The following is a 21,062-nucleotide window of genomic DNA, read 5'->3' on the forward strand; positions in this document are numbered from 1 at the left end:
GTGTAGCAACACCCAGCTCTCTTGACCAAAGCCTGTTCCCTCCCTTATCCTCCCTCCCTTTATTTTCCTCCCCTCCCCTCCTCTCCCCGAGGGAGGCACTATTTGGGTGGGGACGACTCAGAGCGGTAGATGATTAAGTGTCCATAGGAATGAACTGTTTCTGGAAGCATTTGGGGGTGAGGGGGTGCGGGCTGCGTGCCAGCGACTGACTCCCTGAGCCTCCTACCCACAGGGACCTAAGGCACCAGGAGTGTCCTCAACCTTTCATTCCCCGCACTCCGAAATCCTGCCCAGGCTTCTTCTTTCCCAGTGAGCCCTGGGATGAAGTCCCGCCCTTTGGCTAAGCGTTTCAGGCAGCTAGTGGAAGATGGCACGTGCCACGGAGCAGGGCGTCTTAAGCAGATCTGCACTTCAGTCCGGAGCCTGCGGCGGAGATGCCAGCGCCCGCGGCCGTGGCCGTGGCCGTGGCCGACAACGGTGGCGAGGACAGCTCCGGGCTGCGGGTGCCGGGTGCTCGCGCGCGCGCGCGCGTGTGCGTGCAGGAGGCGCGCGCCGGGCGTGCGTGCGGCTGCGGGGAGCCTGTTGTCCACGCGCAGGAAGCGAGCGCGGCCAGCATCGCAGCGGGTGCCAGCGGCTCGCCGAGGTGAGTGCGGGGCGGGCGTGCAGGGAAAGACGGTTGGGCGGCGGCGGAGCGGCCCTCTCGGGGCGCAGCCTTCTAGGGACCGCGGGTCCGGGCTGCCGGGCCCAAAGCTCCTCTGGTCGGTCGCTTGTCGCTCCTCGGTGGAGTGCCTCACCAGGGCGAGCTGCCACGCCCTGGGCCCCGGCCACCGCGGCTGCTCTCGGCCGACTCTCGAGGCTCGGGGACAAGGCACCCGGGAATCCGGGACGCTTGGAAGAGCTCCGGTGCGCGTGGCGAGCCAGGCCCCGGGCGCTGTAAGCCTGGCGGCGGGGGGGGGGCGCGCGGTGGGGGGTGTGTGTGGCCTGGTTGTCACTGTGGCCGAGGAGAATTTGGGAATAGTGTCAGCGCGCTGGTGGACCCGCAGCAGGCCCAGAGGAACGCACATTCCTGGCAGGAAAGGGCCGGTGGTCCCCTGGGTAGGAGAGTGCTTCCTGGGGAGGGATGGCGGGCAAAATGGACCCTAGGAAGGGAATGGAAGATTTTGGCAAGAGGAAGGAGAAAACTCCCAAGGTTTAAGGCCTCGGAATTAATAAGAGATCCGAGTGAACCAGCAAAGCATTTTAAAGAAAATACTAGATGGAGGAGCGTGGAAAGGATGATGTCAGCAGCAAGCACAGATGGCTGTATTCGGTGGCTGTGACCGCAAGACTAAAAGGCAGGGTTTGATTTTGAACTGAGTAGGTTTTATTTTTCATACTGCCAGCCTTTGGGAGAAGCGGCTGCTTTCTTAGGAAAGGCGACTGCCAAGGAAGACATTGCCCAACCGTTTGTTTTCGGAGGTAGCACGAGTGGAATTTGCAATCTTCACCCAGAGAATATTTGTGTTTTGGCTCTGGGTGTTCCAGGCAGATGCAGGGGGGGTGGGGGGGTGGGGTCTGTGCTCTTTGAAGTGTTGACACCTCACAGGGAACTTGCGTCCCTCTAGAGAAGGGACCCACCTGGTACTGAGAGGAGAGTGTGGTGTTTTCTCTTTCACGTTGTGAGGTTTGTTTAAAATGAATGGCCGTTGGGGAATTGCAGCATTGAGAATAGAACAGTCCATTATCGAAACTGTTCAGATACAATTTTCGGTTTGCTCAAGGGACAGGTAGAGAACCGAGAATTGAAGAGAGCATCGAGGCCTATCCGGAAACGAAAAGCCTGGCTGCCGATGCATAATAACTTATCCTAAAGCAGTTTGCCGGGAATGGAACATTGCTTTTAGCTGTCGTAATGTTGCTGTTTTGTATGATACTTTAAAAAATTATTTAAAAAAAAACCAAAACAAAAAACTGTCTGTTCTGCCTACATGTGTGTATATATGTACGTATGTACGTATGTATGTGTTCCAGAGGCATGCCTGGTGCCTCCTGAGGTCAGAAGTGGGGCATTTCATCCCGTAGAATTGGAGTTACAGATCCGGGTGGATCCACCACATGGGTACTGGGACGTGAGTTCTAGTCTCCTACCAGAGCAACAACAAGTGCTCTTAACGACCAGGTCATCCCTTCAGCCCCAAGATGGTGTCTTCTTCCATTCAGTTGTTTGCAGGACTTGTATTTTAGCTAAAACACAGAATATGGAAATCTCCCCCCCCCCCCACACACATATATACACACATTTATCTAGTGGTTTCATCTAATCTGAAATCCTGTGAGTTTAATGTGTTTTTGATTTGAATTTATGCAGTTGGAAATGCCCTGCCGGGGGTGGGTGATAACCTACTCAGCCTCCAGCTCTACTCTGCCATGGTGAAGGTGGCATCTCATTTCAGAACATCCCTTTATTCCGTTTACACCTGTGTATCAATCAACTTGTCTGACGCAGTTGGCTGTGCTGTAGGAACTGTAGTATGGTGAAGGGCTGCATGGTATCATCTCGGGTAAGGTCAGCTGGATGGTCAAACAAGATTGAATGAACTTAACCAACAGATGCTTTCAGAACTACCGTTCAGCAGGCTGTTTGGCAGCATCTCCTTGGGGGTTGTGGGAAGTGATTTTCTTTTAATAAATAAAAGTTGTGTGAACACTGATTTGCCTTCTTTAGCAGGATTCTTGCCTTAGTGTGGATTAGAGGAAGGGGGATGGTAAAGGTATGAGTTAGGGCTGGGCCTGGGAGCTGATTGGAGCCCTGTGAAACGAAGGAGTAAAACACCAAAAAGCCAAGTCAGATAATAGCTGTCCTCTGTCATGTGTCCCTGACCCTGACCCTAGTTAACTAGGAAGTCAGGCCTTTTGCCTTCCCGTTGTACATACAGCCGAGATACCAGTTCCCATCTCAGTCTACCCTTCTGGAGCCATTGCACGTAGGGAACATGTTATTGGTTAGTCTAGGAACCCCTTTTCATTCTGTGACTCCTTTGGATCACGAGGGGAAAAAGACAATAAAATCTGGACATTTTATTGCTGCTTTAGGGGATGACTTTTATTTTTATTTTTTTTAATTTTTTTTTATTTTTTCGAGACAGGGTTTCTCTGTAGCTTTGGAGCCTGTCCTGGCACTAGCTCTTGTAGACCAGGCTGGCCTCGAACTCACAGAGATCCGCCTGCCTCTGCCTCCCGAGTGCTGGGATTAAAGGCGTGCGCCACCACCGCCCGGCTTAGGGGATGACTTTTATGGATTAGCTCCAGCAGGTATTTCCAAACTGATATCTGTTTGATAAATACAGTCAGTCCTTCGGGTGCCTAGGTTCTGTATTCATAGATTCTGCCAACCATGGGGTAGAAATGTTTAGAAAAGGTGTGTCCTAAAAATGTACAGATTGTGAGTGTTGCAGTTGTGAGAGGAAAGGATTCCCCATTGCATGCATTACAGCTCTGAGGGAGAGAGGTGTCCTGGCAGCCAGGATCCAAGGAACACCACAAAGTCACATGGCACAATAAACCTCACACAAGAGATTCCTAGGGAAAGATGCAAGAGGGTGGCTGCCTCTGCTCAGGCGAGAAAGAGCAAAGAACTAAGCAGGAGACGGTGTTGGGCAGGGCAGTGGGTCTCAACTTGTCCATCGCTCCTTGGAATTGAGCAACCCTCTGACGAGGGCCACCTCAGACCTTTGGGAAACGCGTATTTACATTACAGTTCATGACAGTAGCAAGATTGCAGTTATGAAGTAGCAATGAAAATGATTTTGTTTTCATGGGGAGTCACTCCAACATATCAAGGGGGAACTATATTAAAGTGTCCCAACATTAGGAAGGTAGAGAACACTGGTGGACGTTTTCTTGTTGGTGGAGCTTGCCAGGGTGGGGATTGGTGGGATTTGTAGTCTTGAGCTCGGAGTGAACTCAGGCATTGGTGGGTTTTTAAGCCCCAGAATTGAGCTCAGGCTTTTCACTCTCTAGGGCAGAGAGAGCTTGGCCACCGGAGTCTGGAGGCTCTGGGTCCAGCCTTTGCTGCCTTAGAGTGCTCTGTGGGTGGAGCCTGATAGAGTTCTGCAAGGGCCTGGCCACTCAGGTGCTCAGTCAGGGGCCTTACACACAGACATTCTAAATTATTGTAGTATTAAATAGTTCCTGTATCCTAGCGTAGGCTGTGTACTTTGCACCTTTATTGAGCATCAGCACAGTCGGAGAGCACAAACTTAGCTCCCTGCCCTGCACACCGGTTGCTAATTTAGGAACATTTGAGCTCGAGACGTCCCCAGTTTTCTCCAGACTGGTTTCACTCATGAGGTGCAGGCTAATCTTGGAGTCATGAGTCCGGAGACTCGGGGACTGGATGTGAGGTCTGACTCCCAAGCAGGCGCCTTGCTTTGGGAAAATGGGCACAGCATTTGGAGTTGAAAAGCTTCAGGTTCTAGGTCCATGTGTTCGTGGGCTGTTCAGGTCTTTGAAAAATCTAGTGTTGTAAAATGTTGCCTTATAAATTTGCCTCGGAAGTGCTATAGACTTCTACAGAGCCTCTTTCAAAGCAAAACAAAGAAATGAAAACAGACAAACAAAAACACAAACCCCACTCCCCGCAACATAAAGCCCTAACCTCACTACTGATAGCCAAGAGTGGAGTTTTTGTTGTCGAGTGTCAGTAACGGTGGCAGAAGCAAAATTAAAATTGTACAGGTATGCCAGCTCCTGCTGCTTTTGGTTCTGTCTGCTAGGAAGCCCAAGAACCCTGCGTACTCTGATCCCCAAGTCTAGAATAAAGCACCATCTTCAGGGTTGCTTTGACTATAACGTTCTTGGGGAGCAGGACATGATGCTTGCAAACTTTATTTAAAAGCCCACTCATCTTCCCAGCACACAGGGGCAGCAGGCCTCGGTTCCCATCAGGCGTGGACGAAAGCCCCCCTCCCTGGTATCTCAGATCACACTTGACTCTGGTGCTGCCGCAGCCGGCTGGGACTTCAGGAGCAGAGCCGAGAAATGGCAGCGGAATGATGGGATTTAAATTCACTCCCTATTGGAAGTGTGTGACCGTCTCAGGGAGTGGTGCTCAGTGTGGGTGTTTTCTGAAAGTCAGTGACTATTTCAGGTTCATTGTTTAAATGCAAGCAGGTTAGGGGCTGGAGAGATGGCTCAGGGTGGGGAGGAGGGCCGTGCATGTGGAGGGCCAGCGTTTGGTCCCTAGCACCCACATCCGGTGGCCCACAACCACGAGTATCTCCAGTTCCAGGGAATCTAATGCCTTTGGTGTCTGCAGGTGCACTCAAGTGCACATCCATACACACATACATATGGTTACAAATAAAATCTTTTAAAAGCTGAGCAATTAAGGCTTTTGTATAAACACGAAGCGTAGCTATGATGGGTTAGCTACATTCCGAGCTATCTAGCTTCTGTCTTTGGATGTGCAATTTTCCACTTTGTTCATAAGGAGCTTTAAACACCTCGCTCTCATCATAGAATCTAAGTTTGGGCTCTTTCGGGTGTCTCTGGACCGTCTTTGGAGGAACCCTGAAAAAGTGGGATGAGGTCAGTCAGATGCCAACTTTATTGTGTTCCAGGGCAGCTTATATAGTGCCTTCCCTGACTGATGGCCACGCCCTAGCTCCCAGAATCCTTCAGCTGCAAGCCACCAGAAACCATTCCCCTGCCTCGTGCTCAGAGCAGCTGCAAGCATAACAAGTTGTTTACTCAGGCAGGCAAGGGTTAGTGATTAATGAAGAAGGTTAACGAAGTCATCACACAAATAGAAATACAAAGACAGCTCACCTGCTCCAGTACCCAGACCACATTGGTAAAATGATGGAGAGGGAGAGTGTAAAGATGCTCAGTAGAAAAGAAAGGAAGTGTTTTTAATGTGAAGCTTTTATTTGCTCTGGCAAAGTAAAACATTTCATTTTTTTACGCTGTTAAATTAAGTAAATATACCAGTTGCTGTCTTGAGTAAAAGTCAGTTTCCCACGGATGCCCGACTGTGCCTCAATGAGGAGACAAATGTAAATTTACATAGTAGGCTGGAGAGATGGCTCAGTGGGGTGGACACCAGGACCGGCATGGTGGGATGAGAGAACTGACTCCCACAGGTTGTCTTCCGACATGTACCTGTGTGCACTGGTGTGCACGCATGACACACACACACACACACACACACACGCACACACACTGTAAAAACATTAAAGATATGCATATCCCTCAAAGTGTCTCAGTGCACACTACTATCCTGGGCATCCGATGGAAAAGGCTCCTGCGTTCCGTGGTTGCTGCAATTGCCTAAGGTAGGACTTGTAGCGATACAAGTCATGCCGGAAAAGGAGAAAGGAAACTCAGTGCAAAATGATGGCGGGGTAGGAAGAAAAGGACCGTAGGGAGCAGAGCGTGTGAGGACAGGAACCAGAGTCCACTTGCAGCAGCTGGATCTCCTCCAGGAGTGCCAGGGACACCGCGGAGGAGTAGGAGAGCAGGCACTTGACCTTCTGGAGAAAGCAGAAACCTGGGCCTCTAGAAGGCAGGCTAGCTGGAGGGCAAAGGTAGACCCCTTGGGGTTTATCTGCTGTCTAACCACACCGGAACATGCGGAATCATACCACATTTGGGATAGCTGCAGATTTTGTAAACAACAAATACAGTCATGTAAGAGCTAGGAGCATCGAGGGTGGGTGCCGATGGCAGCGGTGTGCCTACTGAGCTCTTGGGTACCAGCCCCACCCTGCTGTGTTCACGTGGTTGTCACAGAAGGACCCAGGCAGAAGGCATTGTTGTTCCTTTTCATAGAAAAATTAGCCAGTGCCTCAAAGGGTAAAAGATGTGTACAAATTGGTAATCGGAGCTTCTCAAATCCCCTAAGCCTGTGAGTCACTTAGGGATATTGTTTAATGGTACCAATTTAGGAATTCTGGGCCCGCGGTTGGAGCTCTGCGAGTCTCACGAGTCTCACGTGAGGGCTCACTGGGGTCATCTATCTGGGAGTTGAAAACAGTGCATCCCTTCACCCTCGGAAACTGAAGTGGTTGGTTTGGGGTGGAGCCTGGTCCCCGGGTATCCAGCAGTGTGAGCCCCGGGTCCACAAGAGTGGTGGTGGTCAGATGGCAGAGGAGTCCCTCAGCCAGAAAGCAGCAGTATGCTGTGAGGACAGAGGAGTGTGACCGCAGAGAAGAGTTATTACCTGTTCCAGAGTACAGCTTGTCAGATTCTACCTGCCCCTTTTTGTGATTTTGATGTGCGTATTCTCATTTTCCAACTATGTCTGTAAAAACTAGAAAGTTCGTGGAGATTAGCCCTTAATCTTACTCTTCCCGCTACTTCTACTTCCTCCCCTTTCTCCTCCTCCTCCTCCTCCTCCTCCTCCTCCTCCTCCTCCTCCTTCTCTTCTTCCTCCTTCTCTGTGCCCCCTTCACTTCATTTTCTTCCCTCACATAAAAAATAAAGAAGATGCAGAGGTAATGTACTTGAGTTCATCTTTTACCCTCTGATCCTCGCCGGCCATAGGCATCCAATTCTGAGCCCGCGAGGGGGTACTAAGGCTGATACTCAAGGCCCCTGATATTGGTGGGCCCACAAAAAGTCACAGGGACTCAAAGCTGAGCCGGGGAAACACCGATGCTGAGTCCTGACATTAAGGTAAAACACATCAGGTCATGACCTGAGGCTCTCATGACGGGAACCGTTGCCGGGCCTCAAGTCAGCAGGTCTGTGTAGACAGCTGCTTACCTTGACCTCAACAGTGACAGCTGGGTAGAAGGATCTGCCAGGTTCTCAGGTGTGACTGACAGAAAAGTGTACAGGTTCTGAGTTGGCCTGCTGTTATGAGCCTTCTTGTTTACTTTGGGAGAGGATCCCTCACTCATGAAGACTTGGACCCCATTTGCACATTTCTCGGTGGTGTTTTGTACAGACAAATTAATGTGAGTGTTCTACTGGAATGGACTTGCTGTGTCACAGGAAAAATAAAGGCTCAGCTTTACTGAATTATGTAAAAGGAATTGAGCTGATTTGCATTTGCTTCAAACTATTACTCAGAATAATTAATATAAGCCTTTTCAATGGGATGTCTATGAAGGTCTCCCAGGACCAGATTTCTCTGAATGGTTTCCTCCCTGCTAGAGACAACAAAAGCTGAAACAGATTCTTTTTTAAATAACGTAATAAACATGGCATATTATATCCTTAGAGAATACATGTTGAAATCTCAGAGAAGCCCTCCATTGGGAAGACAAAAAACAAAAAACGTAGTTTAGGTTTGTTTGAATTACTTCCAGGTGTTTTTTGTCCCAGGCATTTCTAAGATTACTGCATCTGTCTGTGGGTTAGATGCAGCTGCAGTTGGGCGTGAGCAGAAAGTGGGAGAGGTTGGACATTTTGGGCTCAGTAACTGAGATGCCCATTCCTTCTGTGAGAATGATTGAGACACTGGCATGCATCATGGAAGAGGGCAGGAAGGTTGTAAAAGCTGAAAGTTAGGTGTAAGGGACATGGTGCTTGTAAGCATGAACAGAACACTCCATCATGGATGGGAGACGGTTTCATGGAGCCCCACCCTTCCAGGAAGAACTTTTGGCAGTTAATATTACTGCAGGGAAGGGAGCGGGGTTATTTTCTTCAGTGGTGTAGCCACTGGCTAGGTTACCCACATCCCAGTAAATAACACCCTACCGCGTTTGCGTTAGTAAGGTGGCCTTCAATAAACAGCGGGTTAGGAAGAAGCAGAAGGTGGACTAGGTGGGAAGAAGGGGGTTCAGCAGAAGTGGGAGGGGTAACAGAGGGTAGTACAGTGTGAGTAGGACCTTAGTACACTGGATAAATATATAAAGTTATAGCCAAGCGTAGTAGCACAGGCCTTTAATCTCAGTACTTGGGAGGCAGAGGCAGGTGCATCTCTATGAGTTCATGGCCAACCTGGTCTACATAGTAAGTTCCAGGACAGCCAGAGCTACATAGTGACACCCTGTCCAAAAAAGTCAAAAACAAAACAACAACAACAACAACAACAACAAAAAACAAAAAAAGCCCAAAAGCCAACCAACCAAACAATATATTTATAAAGGATAAGTAAAGAGATTTAATAAAACATTTACAGCTTATAACATTAGAAAGTCTTTCACCCCTTCTCTGATCTACCCCTTTCTTCCCATCTATCACATGTCTCTTTCTGTTACTTTTCTGACATACATTGTCTTTTATTTCCACTGCTGTGGAGAGACACCATGACCGTGGCAACTCTTGTAAAGGAAGACATTTAATTGGAGCTGGCTTACAGCTCGGAAGTTTAGTCCATTATCACCATAGCATGGCAGCGCACAGGCAGACATGGGGCTGGAGAAGGAGCGGAGAGTTCTCCATCCAGATCAGCAGTCAGCAGGAAGAGAGAGAGAGACTGGGCATGGCTTGAGCATCTGAAACCTCAAAGCCTGCCCCCAGTGACACAACACACTTCCTCCAACAGGGCCATATGTACTCGAACAAGGGCACCCTTCCTGATAGTGACACTCCCTATGAGGTCATTTCAAACCACCACAAATATATATATTCTAAATTTTCTAATACAAAAGTTAGTATGACAGGGTCATTGAGGTGGCTCAGCCGATAAGAGCCCTACCAGCAAGCCTGTCACACTAGACTTACATGGTAGATAGGGAGAACTGACCCCACAAGTAGTTCTCTGATTTCCACATGTATGTGAGTACACACACACACACATACACACACACACACACACACACGTGCAGGAGAAATAAATGTAAACAATGTTAGTATTGTTTAGTCCACCTCTAATTTCTTTACTTCATATTGTCTGGGAGTCTTTTCATACCAGTAGACACAGGGTATCTTTGCTATTTTCGCAGAATGGTAGCTTTGCAATTAAGTGATTTCAAGGACATTTCTGGCTTCAGTTTTTCTGTAAAAAAGGCCATTTCCTTATCAACTAGGGCTATTGGTTTCCCGTAAACTATGCATCATCCTTTGAAGTGGGGAAAAAATGCTTTCTGGCCACACACCAGGAAATAATTTTCAAATTAGGTGTTGGTGACCCACTAAGTTGTTGAAATGTACTACATTGTTGATGTTCAGTTATAGATTAAAAAATAATTTACAATGTGATTGAGACCCTCTGTGGATTGTATTCGCAAACGTTTTGAGTTTCTAAAGAAGGTGTGTGTGTGTGTGTGTGTGTGACTCTGTGACTCTGTGTGACTGTGTGTGTGCGTGTGTGTCTGTGTTGCTAGAAGTTGAGTCTAGCAATCACAGGCTAGGCAGGCTTTCTACCACTCAGCTGTATCTCCAGTCTTAAACAGATTTTTTTTTTTAAATGTGTTTTCAAATTACATGAACATTGGCGTTCATGTTGTGGGTAAACAAGGTAGCCTGTGTTTTAGTGTTTTAGGATTGCCAAGGGGTGGGGAGGGAGCGATGGGGGCAGGACACACACACATACACACACACACAGGACATTGGCGTTCATGTTGTGGGTAAACAAGGTAGCCTGTATTTTAGTGTTTTAGGATTGCCAAGTGACATCCGTGTCTTAGTTAGGGTTACTACGGCTATGATGAAACACCATGGCCAACAGTGACTTGGGGAGGGAAGGGTTTGTTTATTTGGCTTACGTATCAAGAGAAGCCAAAGCAGGAACTCAAACCTAGCAGGAACCTGGAGACAGGAGCCATTACAGAAGTCACAGAGGTGTGCTGCTTACTGGCTTGCTCTCCGTGACTTGCTCAGCCTGCTTTCTTAAGAGCATCAAGGACCACCAGGCCAGGGGTGGTGACACCCACAATGGCCTGGGTGCTCCCACATCAATCACAAATTAAGAAGATGTCCTCAAGTTTGCCTAAACCCCAGTCGTATGCAGGCAATCTGTCAATAGAGATTGTTTTCTCTGAGATGACTCCAGCTTGGGTCAAGTCGACATAGAGCTAGCCAGCACAATATGTAACCTAGTATCAGGTCTTGTTGTTGTTGTATTTTTTTCTTTTTAAGTAAATGTTTGATGTAGCTTTAAAAACAAGTTCGGGGGCTTCTAGGACTCCTGTGGGCTCCCAGATCCTCTCACACTCAAATCCCTATCTACAATGGTGTCATATTTGCATGCAGTCTGTGCACACTACAGATTTAAAAGCCCAATGCAGTGTTTTAAAATGGGAATGCCTAGCTGTTTCTCAGTGTTTCTTAGAGAATAATGACAGAAAATAAGTCTGCAGGTTTTATACAGAAGTAAAGACATATCTTACCTTAGGGGCAGTGGTAGTTTTTGTGTTTTGTTTGTTTTCAGGGTATGGTGGTTTGAAAGAAAATGGCCTCAAAAGAAGTGGCATTATTAGGAGGTGTGGCCTTGTTGGAGAAAGTGTGTCACTGTGGAGGCAGGTTTTGAGGGATACTGCCGAGTGTCTGAGTTCACTTCTTGTTGCCTGGGTAAGATGTAGAACTCTCAGCGATTTCTCCAGCACCGTGTCTACCTGCCCACCACCATGTTCCATAGCGATAATGAACTGAACCTCTGGACTGGAAGCCACCCAGCTAAATGGTTTTCTTTAGAAGAGCTGCTGAGGTCCTGGTGTCTTCACAGCAGTAGAACCCTAAGTAAAATACAAGGAGAGAATTGCTTAGACTGGGTTTTACCCTATAGCCCAGGCTGGCCTTAAATTCACTATGTTGCTGAAGATTATTTCAAACTCTCAACTCAATCTTCCTGCTTCTACCTTGTAAATGTGTGTGTGTGTGCGCGCGCGCAAATAATAAAAAGTGGTCGATTTGAGAGGGAGTGAAGAGGACAAGGGAAGAGTGGATGGGAGAGAAAGGGTTGGAAATGCTATAAACACAGTACTTATGTGAGGTAGCTCAGTGGGTAATCGTTTGTCACTAAGCCTGATGACTTGAGCGCCATCCCCAAGATCCACTTCTCTATCAAGTCCTGGAAGTTCTTCTCTAGTCCCCAACCGTGTATGTACAATCAAAACCAACAAATAAGTGTAATTTTCAGATTTTAAGGCAAGGATTATTCGTCTGGCTTCTCAAGAGGGTCTGTATGCTGTTTCACGTAGAGCGGAAGGAAGTGGGATGTGTCCGAGAGCGCGTGTGCAAGGGGGGCTGAGGGAAGCCGAGAGGCCCGCTTTATCACTCCTGACTTAAGATGGCCAACTCATGTAATGTCCCAAACCAGCTGGAATCAGGACCCCGATTCCAGTGGGGTGTTGAGTGGGAGGAGCAGGGATGAGAAATAGAGAGAATGGGAAGACAAAAGCAATAGCTGGGGCTGGGGGTCTGGCAGAAGCTGATGACTTGCGCCAAACAAATGTTTTCCTTTTCCTTTTCCTTTTGGTTTTCAAGACAGGGTGTCTCTGTGTAGCCCTGGATGTCCTGGAACTTGCTTTGTCGACAAAGCTGGCCTCAAACCCAAATGCTTCTGCCTCTCGGGTACTGGCATTAAAGGCCAGTGCAAACACACCTGGCCCAAGAAGTTTATTAAGCACAACTTCTTATTTTATACTATCTGCAGGAGGAAAAAGGCCAAGGTCAGCAGAGCTCTGTGTTAGACAGCGTCGGCAGAGAGACCGTGCAGCACCTCCGACGGCTACCCAAGGACTGATAACCACAGCCCAGAGGGAAGAGTCGGGTCTCCAGAAGCTGCAGCCTTGACTTCTTCGAGGCACTGGCTTGAGCCCAAGACCAGCTTTGACTAGCCGGCTACTGGACAAGGACACAGAACTAAGGTCACGTTTGTCCTTTCATCGGGACCGCTGAGGAAGTCTTGGGTCAGTCTGGCTCCCCACACTGATGCTTTTTTTGTGTGTGATGTAGCTTTATGGTCGTTAGTTACCTTTGTGGGGGGTGCTTTCGTTGAACTCTGACCTTCACATACTTCCAAACACACATGCAATCACATCCGCATGGCACATAGAAAACAGAAGCCAGCTGCTGTTAAGTGCAAACGTCCATCAGTATGGGGCAGTAGCTCACCTTAACTAGGGGCCCACACAAAACACATGGCTAAAAAGAGATATGTCATATAGATACTTTGTTCGCGGCAAGTGTTTGTTTCTTTTCAATGCGAATCACTTAGAAAACATGATGTGAATGGCTAGTTTGTTGATTGGCATTTTCCTAGCACATGCTTTCCTGTTTCTTAAGTTTTAAACACTTTGTGTTTTGTTTTAGGTGTGAGCCTTTTACGTAGCATGTGGCAGAAATTTGGGCCAAGCTGTGAAAACCCCCGTGGTTCAGGTGAGCTACTGCCCCGTACTAATGTCCGTTCGCATTGACAGCAGCTGGCTTCTGTGATTTTCTTTGCCATACATTTTTCTCTGCTTTCCCCTTTTTCGTCTTCCCGTCAATAGCTGGCTTACTTGACTTGTTTGTTGTTTCCATCATTCAACTCAGAAGATATATGTCCATATTTATTCTTCTACTAGTTATGCTGAAGGCTTATATTATCTATTCTTTTTAAATTTCTTTAAAGTTTTTATTTTTTTTAAGTATTTTATTTAGTCATTTTTTATTATCTATTCTTTTTAAATTTCTTTAAAGTTTTTATTTTTTTAAGTATTTTATTTAGTCATTTTTATCTTAGGTGCATAAATGTTTGCTTGCAAGTGTGAAAGTGTACCACAGAGAAGGAGACCAAAGAGGACATAAGTTACAAATGGTTGTGAGCCAAGTGGTGGTGGCACCCAAACCTGGGTCCTCTGCAAAAGCAGCAATCGCTTTGAATCACTATGCCGTCTCTCACCCCAGTTTAGAATAGATTCTTACATATGATGGTTTTAGCAAAAACTGTGTTTATCCTCATCCTTATTCCTACTGAACAAAGTGTGGAGAGTTTCTCATTTATGATGTTCTTTTGCAGGCAGGTAGGGGTGTGTGTGTGTGTGTGCGTGTGTGTGTGCACGCGCAGATGTGTGGAGACCAGAAGTCAACATCAGGCCTTTCCTTCAGTTTCTCTCCAAATTTTTTGAGACTAGCTCCCTCACTGAACCTGGGGCTCACCAATTTACTTAAACTGGGTAGCTAGCAAGCTCAAGGAGTCTACTCCTCTCTACCAAGCCTCCCCCACTCCAGTGAGGTTACAAACGTGTGATACTGTATCTGCCATTTATGTGAGTGGTGAAAATCTAAACCAGGGTCTTCATGCTTGTATGGCAAGGATTTTCCCACCTGAGCCATCTCACTTTTACCTGGTATTTCAGTTTCAATTTGTGCATGTTTACTTGTTCATGCGAGTGCATGGGGGAGCCTGAGGATGTATTCTATCATCTTGTCACTCAGGAGGCAGCTTTCGCATGCATGGCTCCTGTGTTGGCAGGGCAAGCACTTAGTCAACGTAGCTGTCATCTTTCTACAGCCTCTTGGTTCTCCGCCTTCCTAATGCTGCAACCTTTTAATACAGTGGCTCCTGCTGTGGTGACCCCAACCATAAAACTGTTTCCGTTGCTACTTCATAGCTGTAATTTTGCTACTGTTGTGAATCATAATGTAAATGTCTGTGTTTTCCAATGGTCTTAGGTGACCCCGTGAAGGTTAAACCCTCCGAAGAGGTCAAGCCCCACAGGTTGAGAACCACTGCACTAGGTTCATTCTCTTCACTATATGAAAAAAATTATTTGTGTTCTTCGTTGTCTATTTCCATTCTTTCGGCTGTGATTACAAGTCTTTCGTATGTTTTAATAATCTCTGTTTTACCTTTGCTTCTTACATTCCTTTTCCCCTTAGAGTCAGTGTTTTTCATAGTGAAGAGACCCTTTAATAGCCAGTCTTGGTGGCCCATGCCTTTAATCTCCGAACTCTGAGTGAAGGCAGAGACGAGGCAGGTGGATCTCTGCGAATCCTACTCTTTTTGAGAATATTCTTTGTATTTCATGTGAGTACTCCAAAATCCACTTATAAAATAGGTACAGTAAAACCCATCTTTCTCAGCAAGCCGTTAGGTGGATGTCCGCTCTCAGCACCACTGTGAGATACCTGCACATCCAAACGGGCTTTTCAGAGCATGCCCCGGATTGAGATGATGTGTATTAAAACAGGAGAAAATTTAAAATGATAGAAATGCCATGAATGGTTCAAGGTCACACTTGTGGGGTACAGCTAAGACAGGGTAGCACTCAGGCTCCCAACCTCTACACAGGTTCAGCACCACAGTGGAACGTGGTGCCCTGTGGGCCCAAAATCGAGTGTTTTGTTTTTATTTACAGAGGCAACACAGACAATCCAAAGCAATGCATGTATAATCCCGTGACACACAAAGGAAGAGCGTGAGCTCCCAGCAACCCCAAAGACGAGACCGTTGGGTTGGTGGAGCACATCCTTGCTCTGCATATACGCACGTAGAATTCTAGGTGTTTATCATCCTCTCTTTTCAAAAGAAGTGTACATCATGTATACTGCTCCATATTTCAGTCAGTGATATGAATGTAGGAATTATGGGAAGCAAAATTGCAAGTAATGGGTGAAGGTATCCTGTTGAATGAGGTAGCCATAATTTCACTTCAAAGGTTTCCTATGATAGACTTTTAAATCATATTTTTTCTATATTATAATAAAGGACCCACACAGTTTTCTGATTAGTATTTAGGATGAATTGATAGCAGTGATGTTACTTGACTTGGACACAGTCTAGAAAGCCTGCTTGGGATACAGTCAGAGGCAAGCAAGACCCGCTTACGTATTGCAGCACAGTAGCCAAGATGCAGAACCCGTTGTAGAGCCGAGCGATGGGTTAGTGGATAAAAACAGTGTGGTAATCTACAAGATGGAATATTATTCAGCTAAAAATGTTAGAATCCTGGCATTTGAAGCAACATAAATAGAGTAAAACGAGCAAGGACAGAAAGACAGATATTTCTAGTTCTTGTTTGTGGAATATTTTTTTAGCTCTCATTTTCTTTTTTACTTTTAATTTTGAGTTCAGGGCTCTCCAGGTCACCTAGGCTGGCCTCGAACTTGTGATCTTCTTGCCTCATCCTCCCAAATAACTGGGGTTACAATTATTTGTGTCGAATGAGAGGTGTTGTTTGAAAATGATTCTTGGGTCTGTTTTAACCTGGGTCTTGCTCTGCACCCCCTGGGTGGTGGTTCATCAGTGTGTTAAATGTAGCCAGGCAGGCTGAGGTCAGACTGTCTACTGTTGATTGGGAGCTTTCTCTCTCCATTCTCTCCTCTTGACTAGATGACAGCAACTGACGTGTGCTGAGGAGGTGGACACTCACCGAGCCTTCGCTCCGTCTTGTAGAACCCGTGCCTTCCGTACTGCTCCACTGCTGTGAATGGCCCCGGCTGTCTTGACCACCCTTCTCAATAGGATGTCACTGCGATCCCTCAAATGGAGCCTCCTGCTGCTGTCCCTGCTGAGTTTCCTAGTGATGTGGTACCTCAGCCTTCCCCACTACAATGTCATTGAGCGTGTGAACTGGATGTACTTTTATGAGTATGAGCCAATTTACAGACAAGACTTTCGCTTCACGCTCCGGGAACATTCGAACTGCTCTCAACAGAACCCATTCCTGGTCATCCTGGTGACCTCGCGCCCCTCAGATGTGAAAGCCAGACAAGCAATTAGAGTCACTTGGGGTGAAAAGAAGTCCTGGTGGGGGTATGAGGTTCTTACGTTTTTCTTATTAGGCCAGCAGGCCGAAAAGGAAGACAAGGTGTTAGCGCTGTCCCTAGAAGACGAACACCTTCTCTATGGCGATATTATACGGCAAGATTTTTTAGACACATATAATAACTTGACCTTGAAAACCATTATGGCTTTCAGGTGGGTAATTGAGTTTTGCCCCAATGCCAAGTATATCATGAAAACAGACACCGATGTTTTCATCAACACTGGCAATTTGGTCAAGTATCTTTTAAACGTAAACCACTCAGAGAGGTTTTTCACAGGCTACCCTCTAATCGACAACTATTCCTACAGAGGATTTTTCCAGAAAAACCATATTTCGTATCAGGAGTACCCTTTTAAGGTGTTCCCTCCCTACTGTAGTGGGTTGGGCTACATTCTGTCCAGGGACCTTGTACCGAGGATCTATAAAATGATGAGTCATGTGAAGCCCATCAAGTTTGAAGATGTTTATGTTGGGATCTGCTTGAATTTGTTAAAAGTGGACATTCATATCCCAGAAGACACAAATCTCTTCTTTCTGTATAGAATCCACTTGGATGTCTGCCAGCTCAGACGCGTGATTGCCGCCCATGGCTTCTCTTCCAAGGAGATCATCACGTTTTGGCAGGTCATGCTGAGGAACACCACATGCCATTATTAAGGCCGTACTTCAGACGTCCAGGGCAGGGAGGGCTCAGAGTGCTGGCTTCCCACACTGAGACTCACGGGGAGCACGCCCAGACGGAAGCTCCGCGGCATAAACTTACTAGTGATTTGACTTCACAGACTTTCACGCGGACCCCTTAAAGGCGATGGAGGAGTGGAGCAACGCAAAGGGTTTTGCTAATGCAGTCAAAGGAACAAACGTCGTCTGGATGACTTAGTCTATAGATTATTATTCCTTAAGATTTCCCTGAAAGAAGAGCTGACTCGTCCACAGCAACAAAACCGTGCGGAGTTGTATTTATTAGATAGTCTAGTCTCATGAAGCTCAGCGTGGAGCTTCGGTGGTATTATTTATATATATGGGCGTGTGTGTGTATGCATATATACATATATACACATATATTTCTCGTAAAAGCTTTACTGAAGTTATATTGAAGAAAATTTCATTTGTATTGTTTTCATCCACAGGATACTTGACAATGTGGTATTTCCGAGTTATAAGATAGTATTTAATGTTATTTCAGGTTCCTAAGTGTTTAAAGGTTATGGAGACTTCAGTGTTATTATATAGTGAATCCCCGTTCACATTTGAGTTTTGTTTTACTTCCTCCACTCAGCAGTTCACCTTTGAAAGCCCCACTAATGTGATATCATAGCTTATTACTGACTGACAGCAATCTCCTGAGCTTTGTTGGATATTTTATTGTAGAAATATGGAGAATCAAAGCAAGAAAATTCAAGATTTCGTGCTTTTTTTAAAATGTAGTACAAATATGTAGTCAGTGTTTCTAGATGTCACTGCATTTGTGCTTTTTTTTTCCTCCACAGACCTTGGGAGTGATGGAAAATATTTCCTAAAAGCAAAGAGGCTAAGGTGGTATTAGAGTATGCTACAGCAGTGTCTGAGTTGGAAAGGGGAAGCAGAGGATCCACGCTGCTGCATTGTTAACCCACCCAGTGTGTTTTCTGCTTAGTGATCAACTTGTGAATAAAGAGTTTCCAAAAACAAGAAAAGCTGCTTCTGTTGTCACGAGCTCATCATTGAGACGAAAGTCTGAGGTCGAGTCTGATTTTAATCTCCTGTGCCTTTACAGTGCCGGCGTTTCCTTGCTGGACCTGTTCCTAAGGGAGAAAAGAGGACGCCTTGTCCACAGGTGCCAGGGATTAAGCAGCTTTCTCTCAGAGTTGATAAAGAACAGGTAACTCCTTTCTTACTAGTTACCTGGTAGTAAGAGCTCAAACCTTCCTCAGAAAATATAACCTCAAAACCCGCAGTCAGGTCCTGTGATGGCTGATTTATAATTCTGTGTGGAGACTGCTATGTTGCGTGGTTCCCTATAATGGGCCTGTGACCTTCTCCCTGGGTCATCAGTCTATGGGAGTCTCAGAAGACTCCCGAGTGTATGAATACCACCGTGTGTTCTTTAAGCTCGCGTTGCTTGCCAGTGATTGCCTAGCACCCTGCACCCGGTGTCTTCTCATACCAGGGCACAGGTTCAAGGGCAATCCCCAACTAGAACACACCATTCTTACGGAGATAAGGAAAAAAAAAAAATCACTGGTAAAAATTGGAAGCTAGGGCTCAGTAAAGAAACCACCGTCAAAAGAGCTCCATAATTAGGGGGGAAGGTTTTATTGTAGATAAATATCAGGAGCCATCTTGAGGGAGAGGGAGACTGTCATGGCTACCTCTGGGGACAGAGCGAGGGGCAGACAGCAAATATGGTGGGAGTGTCCTGCCAGTTATGAGGGGTTATGTTGCAGAGGGAGGAGGGCAGCTTAGTGGAACAGCCTGGGAACTACTAGCATGGGGCTCTGCCCTGTGGGGAGTTGCTTGAGTTCACAGAGAACATAACGGCTTTTGCTGGCAAACAGAAACTTTACAAGGTTTCTGAGCGAAGCTGAGTGTTTATGGGGTCAGTGTCCAGCCTGAGCTGAGCCCAGACTGCCATCTCGGGAATCCCACATCATTCTCTAATAGAACATTACTGCAGAGAGAGGAGTAGGCAGGGCTAGCTTTAGGTGGGGGAGAAGGATGGATGCTGTAATATAACTAGCCCATGTTAGTGTCTTTGGAATTCCTACATCCTTGCACCTTTTAATCCATCAGGACTCAAACTTGCAATCCTGTCACCTCACCCAGCCTCCTAGATGCTAAGATTATTGTGCCACCGTTCCTTGTAACTTCCTTAATGTTAAAGTGAGGCCTTCAGATTTGGATTTGGGGGTACTCAAAGACCAGTTCTCACTGGAACTCCTTCAAACTCCATCCGCTCCCTGGTTAGCCCAGTGTGGTTAACATGGGACCAGATTTCCAAGGACTTCCTTCAGATACTTGGCACACATCAACATTTATAAAAAGCAGTGGGGTTTTCTTAATGATCCTAGGTTTATTTATAATAGTAACGAGATGTGTGTATATGGAGAAGTCAGAGCGGTGTTGCCCGAATAGCTCCAAATCCCTGATCATCTAATCTTGAATAACTTTTACCGTCTTACACTGCTTTAGAAGCTTCCTTTGCTGTGCCCAGAAGATCCCAGGGTCCATCCTATCTCTTCACTGTTGCCGTTTCTTGCTGTGGCCCTGGAAGCCTGTAGCATGTCACTCCTTTCTCACGGGTGCCGCCATCCGTGTAAAAATGCCTCTTCCTTAAAGTAAATGAGAAACTGGCTTTCTCGTTCACATCCAAATATGAATGTTCATGGCCAAGAACGTGGGTTCTGGTTACCACAAGTGATGTGCTTTGCCAGGGAATACATTATATGAACTTTTGTGTAACGGGTCTAAGAAGGTCATGAGGCGTCGTGATGTGGGGGTCCCCTCTGTATGTTGTGAATACCATTAGTTAATAAACTGTCTTGAGCCTATAGCAGAGCAGGGTAGAACAGAGCTCGGCGAGGTAAACTCAACTGAATGCTGGGAGGAAGAAGACAGAGTCGGGAGAAGCCATGGAGCCACTGCCAGAGACAGACGTGCTGAAACTTTGCCAGTAAGCCACAGCCTTGTGGTGAGACATAGATGAATAGATAATTTTGTTTGCTTGAAGCAGGGTCTCTCTGTGTAACCCTGGCCAGTTTGGACCTCTGTAGACCAGGCTGGCCTCGAACTCAGAGATTCTTCTGAATGCCGGGATTAAAGGTGCCACCACAGTCAGCATACGTTTTGATTTTTTTAATGTTCCATCTTTCTGTTGATATACGTTGTTTTCTCATTAGGGCCATAGTTACCTTTAACTCTGAACACATCTGCAGCCATTCTAAGGTCTTCAAAGTACACCTTGTGAGCTACAAGGAGTTGGTTGCTACTGACTACTGTCTCTTGACTCCCAATCACATCTTCTTGCTTCTTTACCTGCAGTGATTTATTGATAGGCGATTGTCTTGAACAATGGGGTAATGTAAACACACACTACCCTGGACTGTTTTCTTCCTCTGAGGACTTCTGGGCTTTTAGTTGGAGGCAGCAGCTGAGTCATTCACTGACTATGCTGGACTTGGGGGCTTTTCTTTTTCTTTTTCTTTTTTTTTCCTTTTCTGTAGAGGAGAGTTTTAAGGGTTACTTAAGCCAGTCCGTGAAAGCCTAAGTCCCGTGCTCCTGGGAATTGTTGGCTCAGTTTTCCAATTTTGATTTCCTTGTAGCTCTTATCAACAGTTCGCTTTAAGCTCATGTGGACTAAGTCTGCAGTAGGCCTTAGCCCAGAGTGTGGGCTTTACTTCTGAAGCATGGCATACAGGTGTTAGCCATGTTTAGATGAGGGTTCTCCACTTCAGG

General features: G+C 46.5%; 1 protein-coding gene across 6 annotated transcripts; it reads left to right on the forward strand.

Moving 5' to 3' along the window:
- Positions 1–419: 419 nt before the first annotated feature.
- Positions 420–18,299, forward strand: B3galnt1 (beta-1,3-N-acetylgalactosaminyltransferase 1 (globoside blood group)). 6 transcript variants are annotated; one of them, XM_041659359.1, is made up of 5 exons: positions 420–643; positions 12,530–12,785; positions 13,189–13,254; positions 14,740–14,887; positions 16,193–18,299. In XM_041659359.1, the coding sequence occupies exon 5, from the start codon at positions 16,290–16,292 to the stop codon at positions 17,283–17,285; it is 996 nt and encodes a 331-aa protein (XP_041515293.1). In that variant the 5' UTR covers positions 420–643; positions 12,530–12,785; positions 13,189–13,254; positions 14,740–14,887; positions 16,193–16,289; the 3' UTR covers positions 17,286–18,299. The 6 variants fall into 6 exon arrangements, with proteins under 6 accessions (XP_041515293.1, XP_041515292.1, XP_041515296.1 ...); XM_041659358.1 differs by lacking the exon at positions 14,740–14,887; XM_041659362.1 differs by lacking the exon at positions 14,740–14,887 and having other exon boundaries at positions 12,530–12,743.
- Positions 18,300–21,062: the final 2,763 nt, after the last annotated feature.

Source organism: Microtus oregoni, unplaced genomic scaffold (assembly GCF_018167655.1).
Source record: "Microtus oregoni isolate MIOR12 unplaced genomic scaffold, Mior012 000010F_ref0000083, whole genome shotgun sequence".
Lineage (NCBI taxonomy): Eukaryota > Metazoa > Chordata > Mammalia > Rodentia > Cricetidae > Microtus > Microtus oregoni.

Coding starts and splice junctions, on each gene's coding strand:
- B3galnt1 (XM_041659359.1), top strand. CDS start 16,290: ATGGCCCCGGCTGTCTTGACCACCCTTCTCAATAGGATGTCACTGCGA.